Source organism: Saimiri boliviensis, chromosome 11 (genome assembly GCF_048565385.1).
Source record: "Saimiri boliviensis isolate mSaiBol1 chromosome 11, mSaiBol1.pri, whole genome shotgun sequence".
In the NCBI taxonomy this organism is placed as follows: Eukaryota; Metazoa; Chordata; class Mammalia; order Primates; family Cebidae; genus Saimiri; species Saimiri boliviensis.
The window spans coordinates 41,500,001-41,520,094 of record NC_133459.1 but is presented as its reverse complement, the minus strand read 5'-3'; the positions used below and the strand labels follow the sequence as shown (position 1 = coordinate 41,520,094).

The following is a 20,094-nucleotide window of genomic DNA, read 5'->3' as shown; positions in this document are numbered from 1 at the left end:
TGGACTGAAAGGAAAAGAGGCAGGGCAAGCCTCGTGGGCATGCGCCGCCCGGCTTGGGAGGTGGGGCTTCGCCCGGAGGTGGGACTCCGGCCTCCGTGGCGGGCGGTTAGCGGTCCTGTTAAGTCTGAGGAAGCGATGGCGGTGTGCGCATTAAGGCTGCTGATCACACTGCTGGCTTTCGTGGCCGCTGCCTCCCAGGCCGAGGTCGAGTCCGAGGCGGGATGGGGCATGGTGACGCCTGATCTGCTCTTCGCCGAGGGGACGGCGGCCTACGCGCGCGGGGACTGGCCCGGGGTGGTCCTGAGCATGGAGCGGGCTCTGCGCTCCCGGGCCGCCCTCCGCGCCCTCCGCCTGCGCTGCCGCACCCGGTGTGCCGCGGACTTCCCATGGGAGCTGGACCCCGACTCGCCCCCTAGCCTGGCCCAGGCCTCGGGCGCCGCCGCCCTGCGGGACCTGAGCTTCTTCGGGGGCCTCCTGCGCCGCGCCGCCTGCCTGCGCAGCTGCCTCGGGCCCCCGGCCGCCCACTCGCTCAGCGAAGAGATGGAGCTGGAGTTCCGCAAGCGGAGCCCCTACAACTACCTGCAGGTCGCCTACTTCAAGGTGCAGACCTGCCCGGAGCCGGGCGGCCGGGGTCCTTCTGGGGAGAGGAGTGTTGCAGGGTACTTGGGAAGCTTGGGGGACCGGGGAAGTGTCCGCAGGGACGGCAAGTGGCCTCCTAGCTGGGGAGATTTCCTCGAAACCCGGGAGAGCAGGGCCCTAGCAGACCTGCCTTGCCCAGTTCACATGGGCAGATGCTAACCCCATAGGTCCAGGCTGGGGCAAGGGCACAGGCCAAGCAAAACCCATGGCCGTTTGGTTCCCCGGGAAATCTCCTGGAAGGAATTAAAGCAGCAGTTTGGGTCGCCCATCCTGATGTCATTTTAAGTTTCCTAAGTGAGAAGCTAGTAGCGGTCTACAATATCTTCCTTCCGGTTAGTTTTCCAGTGGTGCTTTTCCTGCTGCTGCTTGATGCAGCAGCTCTGTTTCAGGATGTGAGGTTGCCACGTCGCCAGCAGGAGCTGCCTCATCCTGCCTGTTGGGGGGACCCTCTGGCTAGCCTGTGAGGTTTACAAAGAAAAACTAGCGTTTTTAGGACTGCCAGAGTGCCAAGCGTCCAAGTGTACACATGGGCTTGGAGCGTTCCAGGCATGTTTGGTGGTGGTGGTGGTGGTGATGATGATGATGATGATGATGATGATGATCATGATCCAGGCACTGTTTCAAGCAATTTGCATTTATTTACGCATTTGCCCTAATCTTCATAACATCCTGTCATGTAGAAGCTGTTATTGGTCCCACTTTATTGGGCGTGGGGGGAGAAAGAGCTGTGCTTTTAATCTGTTATATCTGCACTTTAAAAGACCTTCAATTCAACCTAAAGAGAGTTTTAGAGACTCTTGGGGACCTCAGATTTCTACCCCTCCACAGCATTCTACCCATAGAGCCCCTCATTTTTCCTAGTTACTCGGAAGAGTGTTGGACTTGAAATCAAAATAATTGTTTTGTGTGGCTTCATCATAGCACTATGTAAAATTATTTGACAAACATGTATTGCATATCTACTGCATTCCAGTTCTTGTACAAGTAATTAAATGCTCGACCAATGTCTTTGCTTTGTCTTGCTTTGCTGTTAAGAGTTACTGTAGTAAGGGCTACTGCAAGGGCATAATCTTAGGCCTGTGGGATCACAAAGGAGGGAGACTCTAGCTTTGTCTCAAAGAAATTAGAGAGACTTCAAAGAAAAGGTAGTATTAAAGCCTGTCCTAAGTATTGCCAGGGGAGAGGAAGGAAGGCTCTTCCAGATAGAGGGGAAAAAATCAATTGTGATTGCAATGTAAAGTTGTATGTGGGGAGTAGTAGGAGAGGAAGCTAGAAAGGTCAGTGAGGCCAAATTTGGAAGAGAATTCTACAGGCTTTAGGGATCCATCCTCGGATTTGGGTTTTAAAACGCTCATTCTGGAAGAAGCCGTGGTGAATAAACCTTGGAAGAAGGAGAAAGTGGTGGCAGGGCACATGATTAGTGGATGGGCATTTGTCCACAAGAGAGGGGTGGGCGCAGTGGCTCATGCCTATAATCCCAGCTCTTTGGGAGGCGGAGGTGGGTGGATCACCTGAGGTCAGGAGTTCAAGACCAGCCTGACCAACATGGAGAAATCCTGTCTCTACTAAAAATACGAATTAGCCGGGCATGGTGGTGCATACCTATAATCCCAGCTACTCGGGAAGCTGAGGCAGGAGAATCACTTGAACCCAGGAGGTGGAGGTGGCAGTGAGCCGAGATCATGCCATTGCACTCCAGCCTGGGCAACAGGAGTTGAACTCCATTTCCAAAAAAAGAAAAGGAGGTTAAGTGCCTCATTGCTTAGGAAGTAAAGAAGGCTGGGAGTGGAGAGAGGAGTGAGGACATGGGGGCGAACAGAGAAAGACAGGAGCAGAACTGAAAGATACAAGCAATAGAGTCATTCCATAAAAGGGACAGACCGGAGAAAATTTCTAATTTTACAGTTAAAGAAACTGAGGTACAGAGCTGGGGAGTTATTTACCTTGTGTCACCTAGCCAGGGCTGACTCTTGTAGTGGGCCTTTACTAGTACCCATGATAAGAAAATAAGTTATCTGCCGGGCGCGGTGGCTCAAGCCTGTAATCCCAGCACTTTGGGAGGCCGAGGTGGGTGGATCACGAGGTCAAGAGATCGAGACCATCCTGGTCAACATGGTGAAACCCTGTCTCTACTAAAAATCCAAAAATTAGCTGGGCATGGTGGCGCGTGCCTGTAATCCCAGCTACTCAGGAGGCTGAGGCAGAATTGCCTGAACCCAGGAGGTGGAGTTGCGGTGAGCCAAGATCGCACCATTGCACTCCAGCCTGGGTAACAAGAGCGAAACTCCGTCTCAAAAAAAAAAAAGAAAGAAAAGAAAAGAAGTTATCTTAGCATATTAGTCATACCACCTAAAATTTGAGCACTTAATCTGTGCCCTGCACCATGTATTACAGGCTGCATGTATATTATCTCATTGAACTCTCAACAATGCTAGAAGATAGGTAGAGAATGCTATCTCCAGATGATAGATTAGGGAAACTGAGTTTAGAAAGTAAACTTTAAGTAGCTTGTCTACTGCCCAGCCATTAAGCCCAGACTCTGGTCTGTCTGATACCAGTGTCCAAGTAGTTCATTACTAGATCATCAGTGATTTATTTGGTTGGATTCTATATATGAACCTGTGTTACTCTGATATATGCTGGAGTCCATTGTTGTGGGAATTGTGGTCTCTAGCCTATTTCTCCCCTCAGATTTCTTTTTTTTTTTTTTCTTTTTTCTTTTCTTTTCTTTTCTTTTTTTTTTTTTTTTTGAGACAGAGTCTCACTCTGTTGCCCAGGCTAGAGTACAGTAGGGCGATCTCGGTTCACTGCAATCCACGCCTCCCCAGTTCAAGCCATTCTCCTACCTCAGCCTCCTGAGTAGCTGGGATTACAGGCGTGTGCCACCACACCTGGCTAATTTTTGTATTTTTAATAGAGACAGGTTTTCACCATGTTGGCCAGGCTGGTCTCGAACTCCTGACCTCAAGTGATCCACCCGCCTCAGCCTCACAAGTGCTAGGATTAGAGGCTCAAGTCACTGCCCCTGGTCACCCTCTCAAATTTCTTAGAGCTATTTGTTTGAACCTCATGAGCCCTGAGCTTTGTGTCAGAAAATAGGATTTTTAGCTACCCACCTTTTCCCTGAATGTCAGGGTCTTGCTGTGTCACCTAAGCTGGAGTGCTGTGGCACCATCTCGGCTCACTGCAACCTCTGCCTTCCAGGCTCAGGCAATCCTCCTACCTCAACCTGAGGAGTAGCTGGGACTACAGGCACACAGCATCATGAAATTTTTATATGTTTTGTAGAGACAGGGTTTTGCCATGTTGCCCAGGATGGTCTCGAACTCCTGAGCTCAAGTGATCCACCTGCTTCGACCTCTCAAAATGCTGGGATTACAGACATGAGCCACTGCGCCCAGCATGAAAACATATCATATGGGCAGTCAGTCTTTCACAGTGCTCCCCCTGCAATATGACCTTTGTTTTAAAACAGAACATTGCTACTTTCTATAATTTGGAGCACCCCTAAGCCTGACTTGGGAAAGAGCTACAAATCTGCCCAGGGCACTGCACTCCTAATCTCTGGTGGGTAGTTCCTGCAATAGGTGTGCTTCCTGGGGCTGGCAGGGGCTGGGCATGCTGAGTGGAGGGCTCAGGGAAGCAGGGATTTCCGGTTTATGTGGACTGCTCCTGTGGACACTTAACTGCAGAGTTTGGATGTGAGTGTTACCATCTCATGCTTCATTCTTAGATCAACAAGTTGGAGAAAGCTGTCTCCGCAGCACACACCTTCTTCGTGGGCAATCCTGAGCACATGGAGATGCGCCAGAACCTAGACTATTACCAAACCATGTCTGGAGTGAAGGAGGACGACTTCAAGGATCTTGAGGCTCAACCCCATATGGTGAAAAAACTTTATCTCCTTCTTTCTCTCTTTCTTTTTAAATTCATTTTAGAGACAGAGGCTTGCTCTGTCACCCAGGTTGGAGTGCAGTGGCATGATCATAGTTCACTGTAACCTTAAATTCCTGGACTCAAGAGACCCTCCAGTCTCGGCCTCCTAAGTAGCTGGGACTACAGGCATACATTCTTTCTTTTTTTAAAAAAAAATGACATTACTAGGGTTGTTTTCTAATTACGTTATAGAAGTAATAAATGTTCATTGTATAACATTGTAGAAATGTAGATAAGTATAAAACAAAAAGCAATCATTTGTAACACTGCCACCTTAAGAAAACCAGTTTATATTTTGCCCTACTTTTTAAGTCTTCTGTATATAATTTTTTCATCTAATTTAATGTCATACTGTGTATGCATTTTTCATCATCTTTTATTTTTTTGAGGCAGGGTCTCACTTTATTGCCCAGGCTGAAGTGCAGTGGTGTGATCAAGGCTCACTGCAGCCTTGACCTCCTGGGCTCAAGTGATCCTCCCATCTCAGCCTCCCAAATAGCTGGGACTACAGGCATGTACCACCACACTCAGCTATTGTTTTTATTTTTTGTAGAGACAGGGTCTCACTGTGTTGCCCAAACTCCTGGTCCCAAGTGATCCTACCGCCTTGGCCTCGCAAAATACTGGGATTACAGGTGTGAGTCATCATCCCCAGCCCCGACATCATTTTTTAGCTAACATTATTATCATGAATCTTTTCTCATATCTTCAGTTTTATTTGAAAACACAATTTTTTTTTTTTTTTTTGAGACGGAGTTTCGCTCTTGTTACCCAGGCTGGAGTGCAATGGCGCGATCTTGGCTCACCGCAACCTCCGCCTCCTGGGTTCAAGTGATTCCCTGCCTCAGCCTCCTGAGTAGCTGGGATTACAGGCATGTGCCACCATGCCCAGCTAATTTTTTGTATTTTTAGTAGAGACAGGGTTTCACCATGTATGGTCTCGATCTCTCGACCTCGTGATCCACCCGCCTCGGCCTCCCAAAGTGCTGGGATTACAGGCTTGAGCCACCGCACCCAGCCGAAAACATAATTTTTTATGGCTGCATGATAGTCAATCTTATCCAGAGACCATATTAATTCAGTAGTCACATTTTTTTGTCATGTACATTTTTTATTTTCACTGCAGTAAATGGTACAGTATCCCTCAATGTTCTTATTATTCTGTTTATTTAACAGGAAAAGTCTGTTGCAAAGGAGAGATTGTCTGTGATGATATAGCATTTTTATAGAGAGGTTATGGTTCCTTATGTTTTAATTATCAAATAGGAATATTAGAAACAATATAAGAATGATTTTTTTAAAAAGCAAATTGTGGCTGGGCACAGTGGCTCACGCCTGTAATCCCAGTACTTTGGGAGGCCAAGGTGGGCAGATCACCTGAGGTCAGGAGATCAAGACCATCCTGGCCAACATGGTGAAACCCCATCTCTGCTAAAAATACAAAAATTAGCTGAGCATGGTGGTGTGTGCCTGTAATCCCAGCTACTCAGGAGGTAGAGGCAGGAGAGTTGCTTTTACCCAGGAGGTGGAGGTTGCAGTGAGCCTAGATCATGTCATGGCACTCCAGCTTAGGCGACAGAGCAAGACACCATCCCCCCAAAAAAAGTAAGTTGTGTCAGCCAGGCATGGTAGCTCACGCCTGTAATCCCAGCACTTTGGGAGGCCAGGGCGAGTGGATCACTTGAGGCCAGGAGTTGAAGACCAGTGTGGCTAACATGACGAAACCCTGTCTCTACTAAAAATTTAAAAATTAGCCAGGTGTGGTGGTGTATGGCTGTAATGCTAGCTTCTCAGGAGGCTGGGGCACTAGAATCACTTGGACCCAGGAAGTGGGTATTGCAGTAAGCCAAAATCACACCATGGCACTCCAGCCTGGGCTGTCTCCAAAAAAAAGAAAACAAAAAACAAGTAAGTTGTGTTTATCTGAAAACTGTTAGCCCTACAAAAAGTACAATAATCTGTCACTAATTTTAGGACAGCAGGGGGAAAGAAAAGTACAAGAAAATCATAATGAACTCCCAGGTATCTTTCAGCCAGTTAAATGTTTTTGGCCAGGCACAGTGACTCACACCTGTAATCCCAGCACCTTAAGAGGCCGAGGTGGGAGGATTGCTTGAGGTTAGGAGTTTGAGATCAGCTTGGCCAACATGGTGACACCCTGTCTTTACTAAAATACAAAAATTAGCTGGGCATGGTAGTTTGTGCCTGTAATCCCAGCTACTAGGGAGGCTGAGGTAGGAGAATTGCTTGAACCCAGGAGGTGGTGGTCAGAGTGAGCTGAGATTGCACCACTGCACTCCAGACTCTGCCTCAAAAAAAAAAAAAAAAAAAAAAGTTAAATGTTTTTAAATTTCCAGAGAAGCATGTAAAGACCATTTACAAAAGCTGTTCATTATATAGCAGCACCCAGATCACCCCTTTACATCTATAATCTGAGGAGCAGGAAATGAGGACCCCGTGAAGGTGGCTGAGAGCAAGGGGAGAGGGTTCGTCCTCTGTGGCCTGCATTTGAGTGCTCCTTCTTCCCAGTAGCAAGAATTTCGACTGGGAGTGCGGCTCTACTCAGAGGAACAGCCACAGGAAGCTGTGCCCCACCTAGAGGCGGCGCTGCAGGAGTACTTTGTGGCCTATGAAGAGTGCCGGGCCCTCTGCGAAGGGCCCTATGACTACGATGGCTACAACTACCTTGAGTACAATGCTGACCTCTTCCAGGCCATCACAGGTGCGTGCAGTTCAGAGCCAGGCCTGCAGCCAGGCATCCTGGGACTCTAAGGTCAACATTTGATAATATAAATGGAGAACCTTCAGCCTCATTCCTCAATTTATTAAATCTGAGAATCTGATGAAACATTGCTTTCATTAGAATTTGTTCTTCACCAAAATTCGAGTCCTAGAGAGTGACCTCGTAGTTATTCCCCCTCCTTGATTCCTTTCAGATCATTATATCCAGGTCCTCAGCTGTAAGCAGAACTGTGTCACCGAGCTTGCTTCCCACCCAAGTCGAGAGAAGCCCTTCGAAGACTTCCTCCCATCGCATTATAATTATCTGCAGTTTGCCTACTATAACAGTAAGGCCTACTTTCTTTCCTCTTTCTCTGCTGCCTAACGAGGAAGCTAAAGGCAACGTGGGCAGGGATTACAGCCACTTGCTTCCTCAGTGTATTTGGCTTCTTTGAGTACCTGTGGAAGGTACCGTGCCAAGTGATCCCTGGGTAGTTTGTTATAAACCACTGGCCTAGGAAGCTAGTACCAGCAACCCAAAAAGCTGGGGGAGGGAGACTTAGGACCTTGTTCTCTTGTCCCTTCTATAACATGTATTTTTGCTTTTGAATTAAAGTTAATAGCAAAAGTAAGGGTATGCCATTGTTTAAACCAGCTCAGAGGACATTTGCCAGCCTTTCTCCCTGGTATAGCACTGATGCTTTTGTGGGGCTGCCAATTAATACCCAGAAAGCCAACAAATCGGCAGGTCTTTGCAGAGTTCCTACTATGTGCCAAGCATAGCAAACATAAAGATGAGTGTACAGTATTTACAGTTGAGTTGAGGTGACCAACACATATCAACAAGAACTGTTCTGCCAAAGACACAATCTGCTATTGTACTCTTCCCTGTCTTCTGAAAATCCGTAGAAAAAAAGAAGGTAGGAAGACAGGGAAATTGAATTAATGATTGAGTGTATTGAGGTAAAATATTAAGGGATATTTGAATTATTTGTGAGTCTTTAAAGATGTGGGCATGCAGAGGATTCTGATTCTTTTTTGTTTCATTGTCAGGCAGCCCTGAGGACAATGACCACCTTACCTTAAAATCAACTGCACATTCTATGTGTATTTCATAACTTCTGCCCCTGAAATCAGGCTGTCATGTTACGTTGCAGGCACTACCTTGTCGTGTCGCCATTGCCTCAAACTTTGCAGAAACTGGACACTAAGTGGTCCCTGGTACCAGGATTTGACCCTTTCCTTTTGACCCTTTCCTCTCAGCTATTGTTCTTTCCACTTTGCAGTTGGGAATTACACACAGGCTGTCGAATGTGCCAAGACCTATCTTCTCTTCTTCCCCAATGATGAGGTGATGAACCAGAATTTGGCCTATTATGCAGCTATGCTTGGAGAAGAACACACTAGATTGACCAGCCCCCGTGAGGTGAGAGATTTCCTTCTGTGATGACAGCTGCCAGTTGAACTCAGACCTCAGGGCGGAAGAAGGGGTTAGCAGAGGGCAGTCGGTGCTGTGGGTGCAGGGCAGGGGCCAAGTATCGGTGTCGGGGCCAGGTATGAGTTCACTGACTCGGCTTGTTATTCAGAGAAGAAGGGAGCACAGGGAGGGAGTGTGGGGAGCACACAGGAGCCTCAGTTAGCGTTATCTGGACCCAGAAGTCTGTTCTCTGAGTCCCACGGAACCACACGGCAGACATAATCTTTCCCCTCTTGGGACTCCTAGCTTGGACACTCGAGATCATTTGTCCAAGATCTATCATTTTTCACTTAATTCTGTTTTTTTTTTCTGTTCACATGTTTTCTGTCTCCATTTTCCTTCCCATCCCTTCTTCCTGCCATTGTTTGTTCTCTCTCATCTTTCAGCATTTTCCCCATCTCACTCCAAACGAGGAGAAATATCCGTATAACACACAGACTGCTGCACTGAAGGAAAACACCAGGCTCTTCCTTTCGAACTCTGGAGTCGGAGAGCCTCCAGTAGAAACAGCCTCTTGCTGTCCCTCCCATGTGGGTTGTCTTTGTAGTGGTCCTCTTTGGCCACTAGATGGTGACCATCTGACTTGAAGATGGCACTTCCAGTCTCTTTTGTCTTGCTTGGTTAATACCTTTTCTCCGTCTTCTTTATGGCCTTTGAGGGGAGTCTGAGGGGAGTGAGGGGAAATAAACCCATGTGACCAATCTAGCATTTTTAACTAGAACTCCCCTTTTGAAAAGAAGGTGACTAACATGTTGAACTCCTGTCCAGGCAGAGCTCTGTGTGGGGTAGTCTGCATCCATCATCTCATTTAATCAGCACAGCTGCCCTGCAAGGTGGGCACTGTTCTTCCCACTTTAAGGATGAGGACTGTTAGCATCTGAGAGATGAAGTAACTTGTGCACTGGCCTGTGGACAGTTGTGACCAGAATCTCTTCCCTGCTCTGCTCCAGTGCAGGCACAGCTCCAGACACACGGCTGATACTCAGTAAATTAGCATCAAATGAATAAAGAATGGAAGTGGGGTTTGCTTCATAGCAACCTTATAGGGTCATTGGAGAGCGTTAAATGAGATAACATAGCCCTTGGTGACAGAAGCCAGTAATGTAAACTCCTAAGAAGAAAATGTCTCTCTTCCTCTTAGGTAAATATAGTAGATGACATAGGATTCATTGATTCCTTTCATTTCTCCTTGAACTGCCTTGTGTTTTACTTCAACTGATGATGTCTTCTTTTTCTCTTCCTTCCTCCTCCTGCTGCTTGGAGATTAGCAAGGCACCTAGGGAAAGATGTGGCCCCGGAAGGTACTCAGTTTCCCTGCCCTGGGTAAGCCTTGCCCAGGAGTCCACGTGGGAAGGCCAGAGTGCCAGGCCCTCCCACTGCAGCTGCTCATCCTCAGGGAGGGGTGTGGTCTGGTTAGGGTCTGAGAGGAGGCAGGTGGGCCAGCAGAAAGCACGTGGGCTTTAGGACTCTAAAGACCCAGGTTTGTCTGTCCAAATGGATACTCTGCTATGAAGAAAAAGAAAGAAAAAGATAACAGAAGACCTGGGTTTGACTCTAGGTCCCTGCTCTCCTGTGTCCTGTAGTGTCACCTTAGACAGTGGCACATCTCCTCTGTGCCTCAGATGCTTCCTCTGTAGAATGAGCATAATAGTATCAACCTCAGATGGTGCGGTAAAGATCAAATGAATAACATGTCAGTTGCCTAATGCCTGATGCCTCTTCCTGCTTTGTGGACGCCTGTAGAAGTCAAGAAGGAATTCTCCTTCTTTTAAGAATATTTCCTCTTCTGAGAATCATCAGATTTTCTGTCCCAGAGACTAATGGGGGTTGGGGTGGGAGAGGAACACAGCTTTTTCCCTTACAGGAAGCCTGGTTATTCCACCCTTAGAGGTACTGTTGCTTGTGCCAGGCAGAGGAACCCTTGGACACAAAAATTAGACTTTTGTCCCAAACCGGGGAACAGACCTAGAATGTTGGTAGGGAGAGGAGGCCTCAGGTCACATGAGGAGTGTAAGGGTGGGGTGCCAGGGAGGGGAACTCCCAGAGGTTAAAAGAGAAGGCTGAGTTCTAGGGGATTCCTTTGCCTTTGCATCCTCAGAATGCCAAGGAGTACCGACAGCGAAGCCTACTGGAGAAGGAACTGCTTTTCTTCGCTTATGATGTTTTTGGAATTCCCTTTGTGGATCCGGTGAGCTAGAGTGCAGGAGCCTGGAGGGAGCGGGGGAGTGAGCAGGGGAGATGAATGGGGAGGAGGGGAACACAGTGTGATTCTGAGGGAAAACTTGTTGGAGGCTGAGCCTAGCCTGGGATCTGTGCAAGGCAGGGATGAGAGACAGATAAAAGGGGGACACCAGGCAGCTAGAAGGGACTTAGATCTAGAAACCTCTAAGGTTTTGTCTCCTGAAAGGAAGAAGATGATAAGCTGGATTCCTCCTGTGGGCCTTATTTTATGCATTGAGACACCTGAAAGATTAAGATCATCCTACCTTTCTCATTTCTTTCTGACCTACGTAGGATTCATGGACTCCAGAAGAGGTGATTCCCAAGAGGTTGCAAGAGAAACAGAAGTGAGGACCTTGAAGAAACTGCATGGTTGGATCGGTCTGATGAAGCACTTGAGGCTTCCTGAGCCCAGGCAGATGTGAACTCCTGGCAAGGGGTGGGCAGGTCCAGTTTGGGAAGCTGGGGTGGAGCCCAGGGCTGGCCCTGGAATGCAGTCCTCAGAGCAGCTATGCTCATAGGTCAGAACGGGAAACAGCCGTCCGCATCTCCCAGGAGATTGGGAACCTTATGAAGGAAATCGAGACCCTTGTGGAAGAGAAGACCAAGGAGTCATTGGATGTGAGCAGACTGACCCGGGAAGGTGAGAGGACAGAAACAGGGGCCTGTGTGGCTGTTGTCAGGGAGCCAGGCAGGTCACCTCACACTTACTTGCCAGGTAGTGCCCCACCCCAGCAGTGCAGAGCTCACCATGAGCCAGCCTCAGGGGCCAAGTTCAGTGGGTATCTTTCTCAACTCACCTCCGAGACTTTCAGCTGGAAAGAGCACTGAGAATCATCCTTTGGTTCAGAAATCAGACTCCAGGATGTAGTGGTGCATACCTGTAATTCCAGCCACTTGACAGGCTGAGGTAGAAGGATCACTTGAGCCGGGAGTTTGAACCCAGCCTGGGCAATATAGCAAGACCTCATCTTTTTTTAAAAAAAAAAGAAGACTCCTGTGTCACAGTAACACCAGTGACTAGTGTCGTCTACTTCCATAGGTATTGACTCGTTCCATCTCCCCACTCCCAAACTCTTTTGTCCCAGTTTTCACCACTCGTCCTGTTACTGAGACTCAACACCGTCAGACCTCCTTTGGCTCCTCGTCCTCCCGTGCCTGTCTCCTGCAGGCTGCTGGGAGGGCCTACTGATTGTGGCTCTGCTTGGCTGTGCTTCTCAGCTCCCTCTCTAGCCTTTTCCTTTTTTAACTGCCTCAGGCCTGCTTCAGGCCCTGGCACCTCCTGTCTACACCCACCCTCTCCTCGTCTAGCCTGTCCTTGCTCCTGCCCACACATGGTAGCTAGGCCAGTCTTCCAGATGCCGGCCTCTGACCCATCCTCCCTGCCTGCCCCTTCACCGAACGTTCTACTCTTTTTTTTTTTTTTTTTTGAGACAGAGTTTCGCTCTTGTTATCCAGGCTGGAGTGCAATGGCGCGATCTCGGCTCACCGCAACCTCCGCCTCCTGGCTTCAGGCAATTCTCCTGCCTCAGCCTCCTGAGTAGCTGGGATTACAGGCACGCGCCACCATGCCCAGCTAATTTTTTGTGTTTTTAGTAGAGACGGGGTTTCACCATGTTGACCAGGATGGTCTCGATCTCTTGACCTCGTGATCCACCCGCCTCGGCCTCCCAAAGTGCTGGGATTACAGGCTTGAGCCACCGCGCCCGGCCGAACGTTCTACTCTTATCCTGTTTATAACTTCTCTTCACATGGGACTGCACCTTGTTCCATGAGCTTGCCCGCTGCTCACCAGTCTGTGTTTATGCCTGGCTCTCATAATACGCTTCCCACCATCCCTGCCCACGAGGGCATCTCAGATATACCCTCCAGAGCCTTTCTTAACTTCCCAGATGATTGGAGTCCCCTCCTTTCTTTTGAACTTCTTAGGGCATTTATGGTCTGTCTTGTGCTAGTTATTTGCATAATTGTTAGAAAACAGGTACTGGCTTGTAGGATTCTTCTCTCACCCTGTCTGGCACAGTGCCTGGCACACACTGAGGCCTCAGTGAACGAGTGGAATTGAATTGAGTCTCTAGTATTAGTATGTCCCTAGCACAGAAGACACCATGAGAACTGTAAGAGAGAGATGTTGGCCTTTGCCCTATAGCTGCTTAAATTAACAGTGGTTAATTTAACAAGATTAGCATATGAAAAGAATTTGTCCAGCATCCCTTTGTTTTCAGACCACTTTCACTTTCTTATTTCTCCTGATTCTTACAACTGCCTGAGAGGTGGATCATGCAGATTGCAAGATCCTTGTTTTAAATGAATAATGATGATATCGTGGTAGCCAAACTTGTGAGCATTTACCATGTGCCAAGTAGCATGCTAAACTTTTAATTTGCCTTCCTTTTTTTTTTTTTTTTTTTTTTGAGATGAAGTCTTGCTCTTGTTGCCCAGGCTGGAGTGCAGTGGTGCAATCTCGACTCACTGCAACCTCTCCCTTCCGGGTTCAAGTGATTCTCCTGCCTCAGCCTCCCGAGTAGTTGTGATTACAGGCATCCGCCACCACACCTGGCTAATTTTGTATTTTTAGTAGAGGCAGGGTTTCTCCATGTTGGTCAAGCTGGTCTCAAACTCCTGACCTCAGGTGATCCGCTCACCTCGGCCTCCCAAAGTGCTGGGATTACAGGAGTGAGCCACCACTCCTGGCCCTTGTTCTTAACATTATACTGGCATCAGACATATAAGGTAGATGCGGTTTGACAGATGAGACCTTTTAATTATTTAAAGTTAGCCTCAGGGAGGTTAAGTAACTTGCCAAGGTCACACAGGTAATCAGTGGAGGATTTAGGAGTCAAAATCAGTTCTTCCTCATTCTGGAGCTCATGTTTTAGGATCATGTTTCTGATGTTTCCTCAACAGTGTGTTATGGCCCAAAAGCCAGCGGCTATTTGGTCATGGAGCTGGCACTAGAGCTTGAACCTCATACTTCAGCTCTATGTTCTGTCCTCTGGACCATTCTGCCTTTGAAAATGACCTAGTGGAAGATTTTGCTGGGAAAAGGAAACAGCTGGAATTTCTATTTCTGACAAGGTGGCAATATTCAATGGAGAGTCCTTGGTCAGAGGTGCTGCTAGATTTAGCTGGAGTCTTGTCATTGCTTTGCAGGTGGTCCCCTGCTGTATGAAGGTATCAGTCTCACCATGAACTCCAAACTCCTGAATGGTTCCCAGCGGGTGGTGATGGATGGTGTCATCTCTGACCACGAGTGTCAGGAGCTGCAGAGACTGACTAACGTAAGGGAAGCCCAGTGACTGCACCTTCCCCCAGGGTCCAGCATCCCCCTACCAACTGCCCCTTAGGTGGCAGCCTTTGCCTTCTCTTACCACCTCTTCTCAAGCCCTCCCACATAGTCCTCCCTCTGCTCACTTCTGGGGCAGCCGCGCTGGCTAACCTCACCTTATGTTTTGGGCCTTGTAGGTGGCAGCAACCTCGGGAGACGGCTACCGGGGTCAAACCTCCCCACATACTCCCAATGAAAGGTTCTATGGTGTCACTGTCTTCAAAGCCCTCAAGGTAAAATCAACACTAGACCTTCTAGAGTGTGGAGAAATGGGTGGGGAAGGGGGAAGCTCAGGCTTTAAGGAGTTGGAGCGGCTGGTGGCAGGTAAAGTGAAGAGGGTCTGCCTGCTTCGTTCCTGTGCCGGAGAACAAAGAGGAGTTATGTTGAGTGAGCTTCACTTTTGAATCCTGGCTGTTAGACTGAATGTAATAAAAGAGAAGTGAGCGGGACAAGACTGCTCGTCAAAGCTGTGAGAATGCTTTCTGAAGAACGGCTGATACCAGAGGCCTGTGCTTCTGTGCAAGACGCACAATGTGCTCATAAAGAGAGGTAGGAAGGAGAGGAGGAAGAGGAATACGGTGTGGGTGTTGGGCAGAGGCTGCAGCTTCAGAGGGTGTGCAGGATGTGGGATGGGGCCTGGTCCTCAGTGTCTCTGGAGGCCCACAGAGGGGCATTGTATTAGTCCATTTTCATGCTGCTAATAAAGACATACCCAAGACCGGGCAATTTACAAAAGAAGAGGTTTAATTGGACTTACAGTTCCATGTGGCTACAGAGGCCTCACAATCATGGCAGAAGGCAAGGAGGAGCAAGTCACGTCTTACATGGATGACAGCAGGCAGAGAGAACTTCTTGAGGCAAACTCCCATTTTTTTTAAGCCATCAGATCTTGTGAGACTTATTCACTATCATGAGAACAGCATGGGAAAGATCCACCCCCATGATTCAGTCATCTCCCACCAGGTCCCTCCCACAACACATGGGAATTATGGGAGCTACAAGATAAGATTTGGGTGGGGACACACAGCCAAACTGTATCAGGTGTTCAGGGCAGCTAACCACCTGTCTCCTTGGCAGCTGGGACAAGAAGGCAAAGTTCCTCTGCAGAGTGCCCACCTGTACTACAATGTGACAGAAAAGGTACGGCGCGTCATGGAGTCCTACTTCCGCCTGGACACACCCCTCTACTTCTCCTACTCTCATCTGGTGTGCCGCACTGCCATTGAAGGTGGGCCTCATCACCCCTGCAGCGACCCACACACACGCTGTGCCTCAGCTCTGTGCTGGATGCTGAGGACATGGAGAGAATAAGATGTGGTCTTCAGGATGGTTAGGAACATGGTTTAAAAAAAAGAGAGAGAATAGAATGCAGTCCCTTTTCTCCAGTTGGGGAACCAACATAAACAAATGGACAGCAGCCCAGTGTGATGCGTGCCACAGTAGCATGAAGGAAGTTACGGTCAGCCTACCTGGGGATCAAAAAGGCTTCCCAGAGGGAAACGGGGTGCGGCCAGAAAGGTAGCCACCCCTCACTCGTCATGCAGCGCACATTCCTGGGGAAGCTGTCACTAAACCATTAGTAGAGGACCTGCTTCTGGGTCGGGGTTTCATACATAGCAGAGCAGCTACCTTGCTGCCATCTGTTGAAAGTCAGCCCTTGACAGAAAGGTTTGTTAAAAGCAAAAATAACAACAACAACAACAACAAAAGAAGGCTTCCCAGAGGAGGTGATGGCAGTTTTGCAGGATGAATATAATTACGGAGTACACCAGGTGACGGGATGGTGTTTGCACAGGAGTGGAGGCATCGTGCAGCCCGCTAGTCAGGGGAACTAAGAAAGGTGCCAAATCCTGGAGAGCTACAGTCAGGGGATTTTTTTATCCTTTAGCTCAATTATAGCTATGTGGCAAGTTCTCTTTTACTAATTGTTAAGTACCAAATTTGTGAGACAGCTGCTTGATTTGTGAGTGAGCACGGACTGAAGGTTATCCCTCATTCCCTCCCCCACGCACATTCCCTTTTGCATGTCTGAGGGGAGAGGTTCGCTCAGTGCTGCAGGGATCCCATGTGGCCCACAGCCGGCTGTGTCATACTGGAGCGTTCACTAGGCCCCTGGCACTGATGGGCCATTGGTAGGTGGCACAGATCAGAGGGTTTTCCTCCGCCTCAGAATGTTTGGAATTCTGTCGGAATCTGGGCAAGGGACCAGTCAGACACACGATTGGGTGTGCGACAAGCCTCTAGTGGGAGAGCACAGGCACAGGCAGTGGGAGGCCAGGGAGGCCTCATCAAGCAGTGAAGGACATGGTGAGGCCTTGGCTTTTAAAGGATTTTTTTTGCTGCTGTGTGTGTGGAGAGATTTCAAACCAAAAAGGGAAGCTGGTCAGCAATGACCTCTGTGGACAAGGGCAAAGCCCTAAACTCAGGAAGTGGCAGTGGGAGGAGGGAGAAGCAAGGCCCTGGGGAGGTGCAGGAGGTGGTTGTGCAGGACCTGGCGACTGGCTGGACAGGTGGGAATGGAGAAGGAGGCACCCACCATGATGTGACAGTGCCTGCACAGAGCACGCCAAAGGTTTGCATTGGGGAAAGGCGCCTTCTGTGTCCTAAGCATGGTCTGTCTGGCATTTGACAGTGAACCCAGTCTATTCCCTTTTGTGACCTTCTCCCTACATGGTTTCTCCACCCACCCCACTCCAGAGCCCCACTGAAGTTCATGCTTTCCCTTTGCTGGCCAGCTCTTCTCTGCCCCACTTCCTGCCACCCAGCCCCATCTCCTATAGTCCTGATGCAGGCCTGACCCACTCTGCCTCTGTCCTCCCACCTCCTGACTCCTCCTTCTCACTTCCCTGGGTCTTCATATTTTATAAAGTCCAGCTACAAACCAGGGTTGTGCTATTCTGCCCAGGATTTGCCCTTGGTTGAAGCTCCTGCTTGCTCACCTCTGCCAAGAACCGTCCTAGGAAGCCTGCAGACTTGTCCTGACCCCTAGGCTGTGGCTTAGCCAAAGACACCCCCCTAGTTCATTGGGCATTCCATAGACCCAAGCACATTTCGGGAAGCACCTCCCCTGCCAAGAAGAGAGCTGTGCCGTCTCCTGAGGTGCTCCCATGCTGACATGTGACATTGGCCCCAGAGGTCCAGACAGAGAGGAAGGATGATAGTCATCCAGTCCACGTGGACAACTGCATCCTGAATGCCGAGACCCTTGTGTGCATCAAAGAGCCCCCAGCCTACACCTTCCGGGACTACAGGTGAGTGTGGGCAGGTGCAGGTGAGGAAGTCTGTACCCTCCTCGGAGGCCCCCCAGTACCCTGCACTCTACTACCCCACCCTAGCACACACACTGGTGGGGGCCAGCTTTTCCCAGAGTCCAATTCTTTATCCCCAGATCCACTGGATAAGAAGGTAGGGAAAGAAGAAATCAGCGTAGTGTGGCGAGAACAGTAGTGAGTGGACTTAGTACAGAAGCACCCTGAGCAGGGCATGGTGGACTCAAAGGCGAGGGTGGAGAGGGGAAAGGGGGTATTTGTGCGGCATCATTATAGGTTCTGGAAGGTTTTCCTCCTACACAAAGCCACCCTCCCGCTGCTGGTTGAGAGCACCTAGAGGCAAAGGCTCTGGAGAGAGGGAGGAGGGGAAGGACCATGTTGAGATGTCTCTGCCTTTCCTAGTGCCATCCTTTACCTTAATGGAGACTTCGATGGCGGAAACTTTTATTTCACTGAACTGGATGCCAAGACCGTGACGGTGAGTGATCCCTTGTCCCTGGGAGATAAAAAGTCTGTTTTCTACAGCTAACGTTCCTAAAGTGCATTGGACCGAAATGACCAACTGGGCTTCCCAGTGGGCAGTACCCTTCCCCAACCAGAGGGCCTTTGAGACGTGTCCATCACTCCTCTAACCGGTCACCCTTTCTCTTCAGTTCTGGCCTTTGGGAAGCCAACCTCAAGAGCTGCCCTGGGTCCTGAGCCCTAATGAGTCCGTGTCTCTTCTGGGAGTGGGTCACAGTCTCTGTCCTTTGCTACCCCGCTCCCTTTCTGTCCCTCCTAGGCAGAGGTGCAGCCTCAGTGTGGAAGGGCCGTGGGATTCTCTTCAGGCACTGAAAACCCACATGGAGTAAAGGCTGTCACCAGGGGGCAGCGCTGTGCCATTGCCCTGTGGTTCACCCTGGACCCTCGACACAGCGAGCGGGTGAGAGCAGCTGGTGCTGCAGTCACCGGTTCCCAGAAAACCCTTGCTTTGCCTCTCCCTTCCCCAAACCCCATTGCCAGTGGCTGAGACACAAAAGGAGCACTTTGGACACCAGCCCCAACGCCCTGTCATTATGGTCACATTGGTTTGTCCTCCCTGGGCCCTCTGTGAACTGGGATCCAGATGGGGAAAGGGGTTAAGACAGGGGGCGATGCTGAGTTCTTGGTTCCCTCCTTGGGCCCCACTTCAGCTGTCCTTGTCCAGAGAGCAGGACCTGCTGGGAAGGAGATGAGCCTGGAGCCGTTAAGGAACCTTCCTTGTCTTCTGGGATATAGCAGCTGAGCGATAGCATGTGCCTGGTCTGGAGGCCTCTCTGAATGGGCAGGGGTTTGTCCTTGCAGGACAGGGTGCAGGCGGACGACCTGGTGAAGATGCTCTTCAGCCCAGAAGAGATGGATCTCTCCCAGGAGCAGCCCCTGGACGCCCAGCAGAGCCCCCAGGAACCTGCGCAAGAGTCTCTCTCAGGCAGTGAGTCTAAGCCAAAGGATGAGCTATGACGGTATCCAGGTCAGGTGGATGGGTGACTAGACCCATGGAGAGGAACTCTGTCCTGCACTCTGGGCTGGCCAGCCCTTTGGGGCTGCAGAGCAGTGAGCCTACGTCTGCCGCTCAGACAAGGGGACCCTGCTCACAGCCTTCTACATGGTGCTACTGCTCTTGGAGTGGACATGACCAGACGCCACACCCCCTGGACCTGGCTGAGGGCTTAGGACGCAGGCCCGGAACCACCCCACAGGGCCTCCACAGGCAGCCGCATGACAGCGATACAGTATTTAAGTGTCTGTGAAGACAACCAAAGAATAAACGATTGATGGTTTTTTACTTGGTTTGTTCAGACAGTGGAAATTTGCCCATTCTGTCCCAGAGGTCTCACTTGATAAAAATTGCTCGAGGCAGGATCCAGTGGCAGGTGTGGGACGAGAATGCCTGGCTTGGCACCTGGCTTGACCACTTGCTGTGCAGCCACAGGCCAGACAGTTAACCTTTGGCACCTCAGGGTTGTCACCTGTATAATGGGGATCGTAGTCCTCCTTCAGCTCACCTTCTGGGGCAGCTGTATGGCCCAGATGCAATATCAGATGTGACAACACTTTATAAACGGTAAAGCTCTGGGTGAATGGTTGGGATTATTGTTAATCCTCTTCTGGCAGGGAGCGGCGGTCAGCAGTGCTCTGGCACGTCGCCCCCATGTCAGCCACATGCTTCCTGCTCTGCCGTCTGGCCTCAGCGTCCTGTCTCTCAGCCTTCCCGTGCAGGACAGCACACTCTAGGAAACACTGGAAATGGAGATTCAGCTCCTCTGGCCACATCCCTGGTACTAGGGCCAGAGCTTTTATTGTGCTCAAGATGCTATAGGGCCTTCCACGTAGGAACCTGCACCTGAGTGTTCACTTATTCCATCAACAAATATGTATTTACTGAGCACCAGCTAAGTGGCTGGTGCTGGGAATGTGGTGGTGAACAAAACAAGCCCCCATCTTCATACAGCTTGTACTTTGTAGGGGAGACAGATACACATGTA

General features: G+C 49.6%; 1 protein-coding gene across 1 annotated transcript; it reads left to right on the top strand.

Annotated features, from left to right (window-relative positions):
* The first annotated feature begins 56 nt into the window (after positions 1-56).
* P3H1 (prolyl 3-hydroxylase 1) lies at positions 57-19,394 on the top strand. The gene is made up of 15 exons (XM_003936974.4): positions 57-600; positions 4,373-4,525; positions 7,108-7,297; positions 7,512-7,643; positions 8,583-8,722; positions 10,872-10,961; positions 11,288-11,340; positions 11,515-11,636; positions 14,147-14,274; positions 14,459-14,554; positions 15,399-15,549; positions 17,455-17,572; positions 17,993-18,068; positions 18,372-18,512; positions 18,914-19,394. The coding sequence occupies exons 1-15, from the start codon at positions 136-138 to the stop codon at positions 19,067-19,069; spliced, it is 2,211 nt and encodes a 736-aa protein (XP_003937023.2). The 5' UTR covers positions 57-135; the 3' UTR covers positions 19,070-19,394.
* Positions 19,395-20,094: the final 700 nt, after the last annotated feature.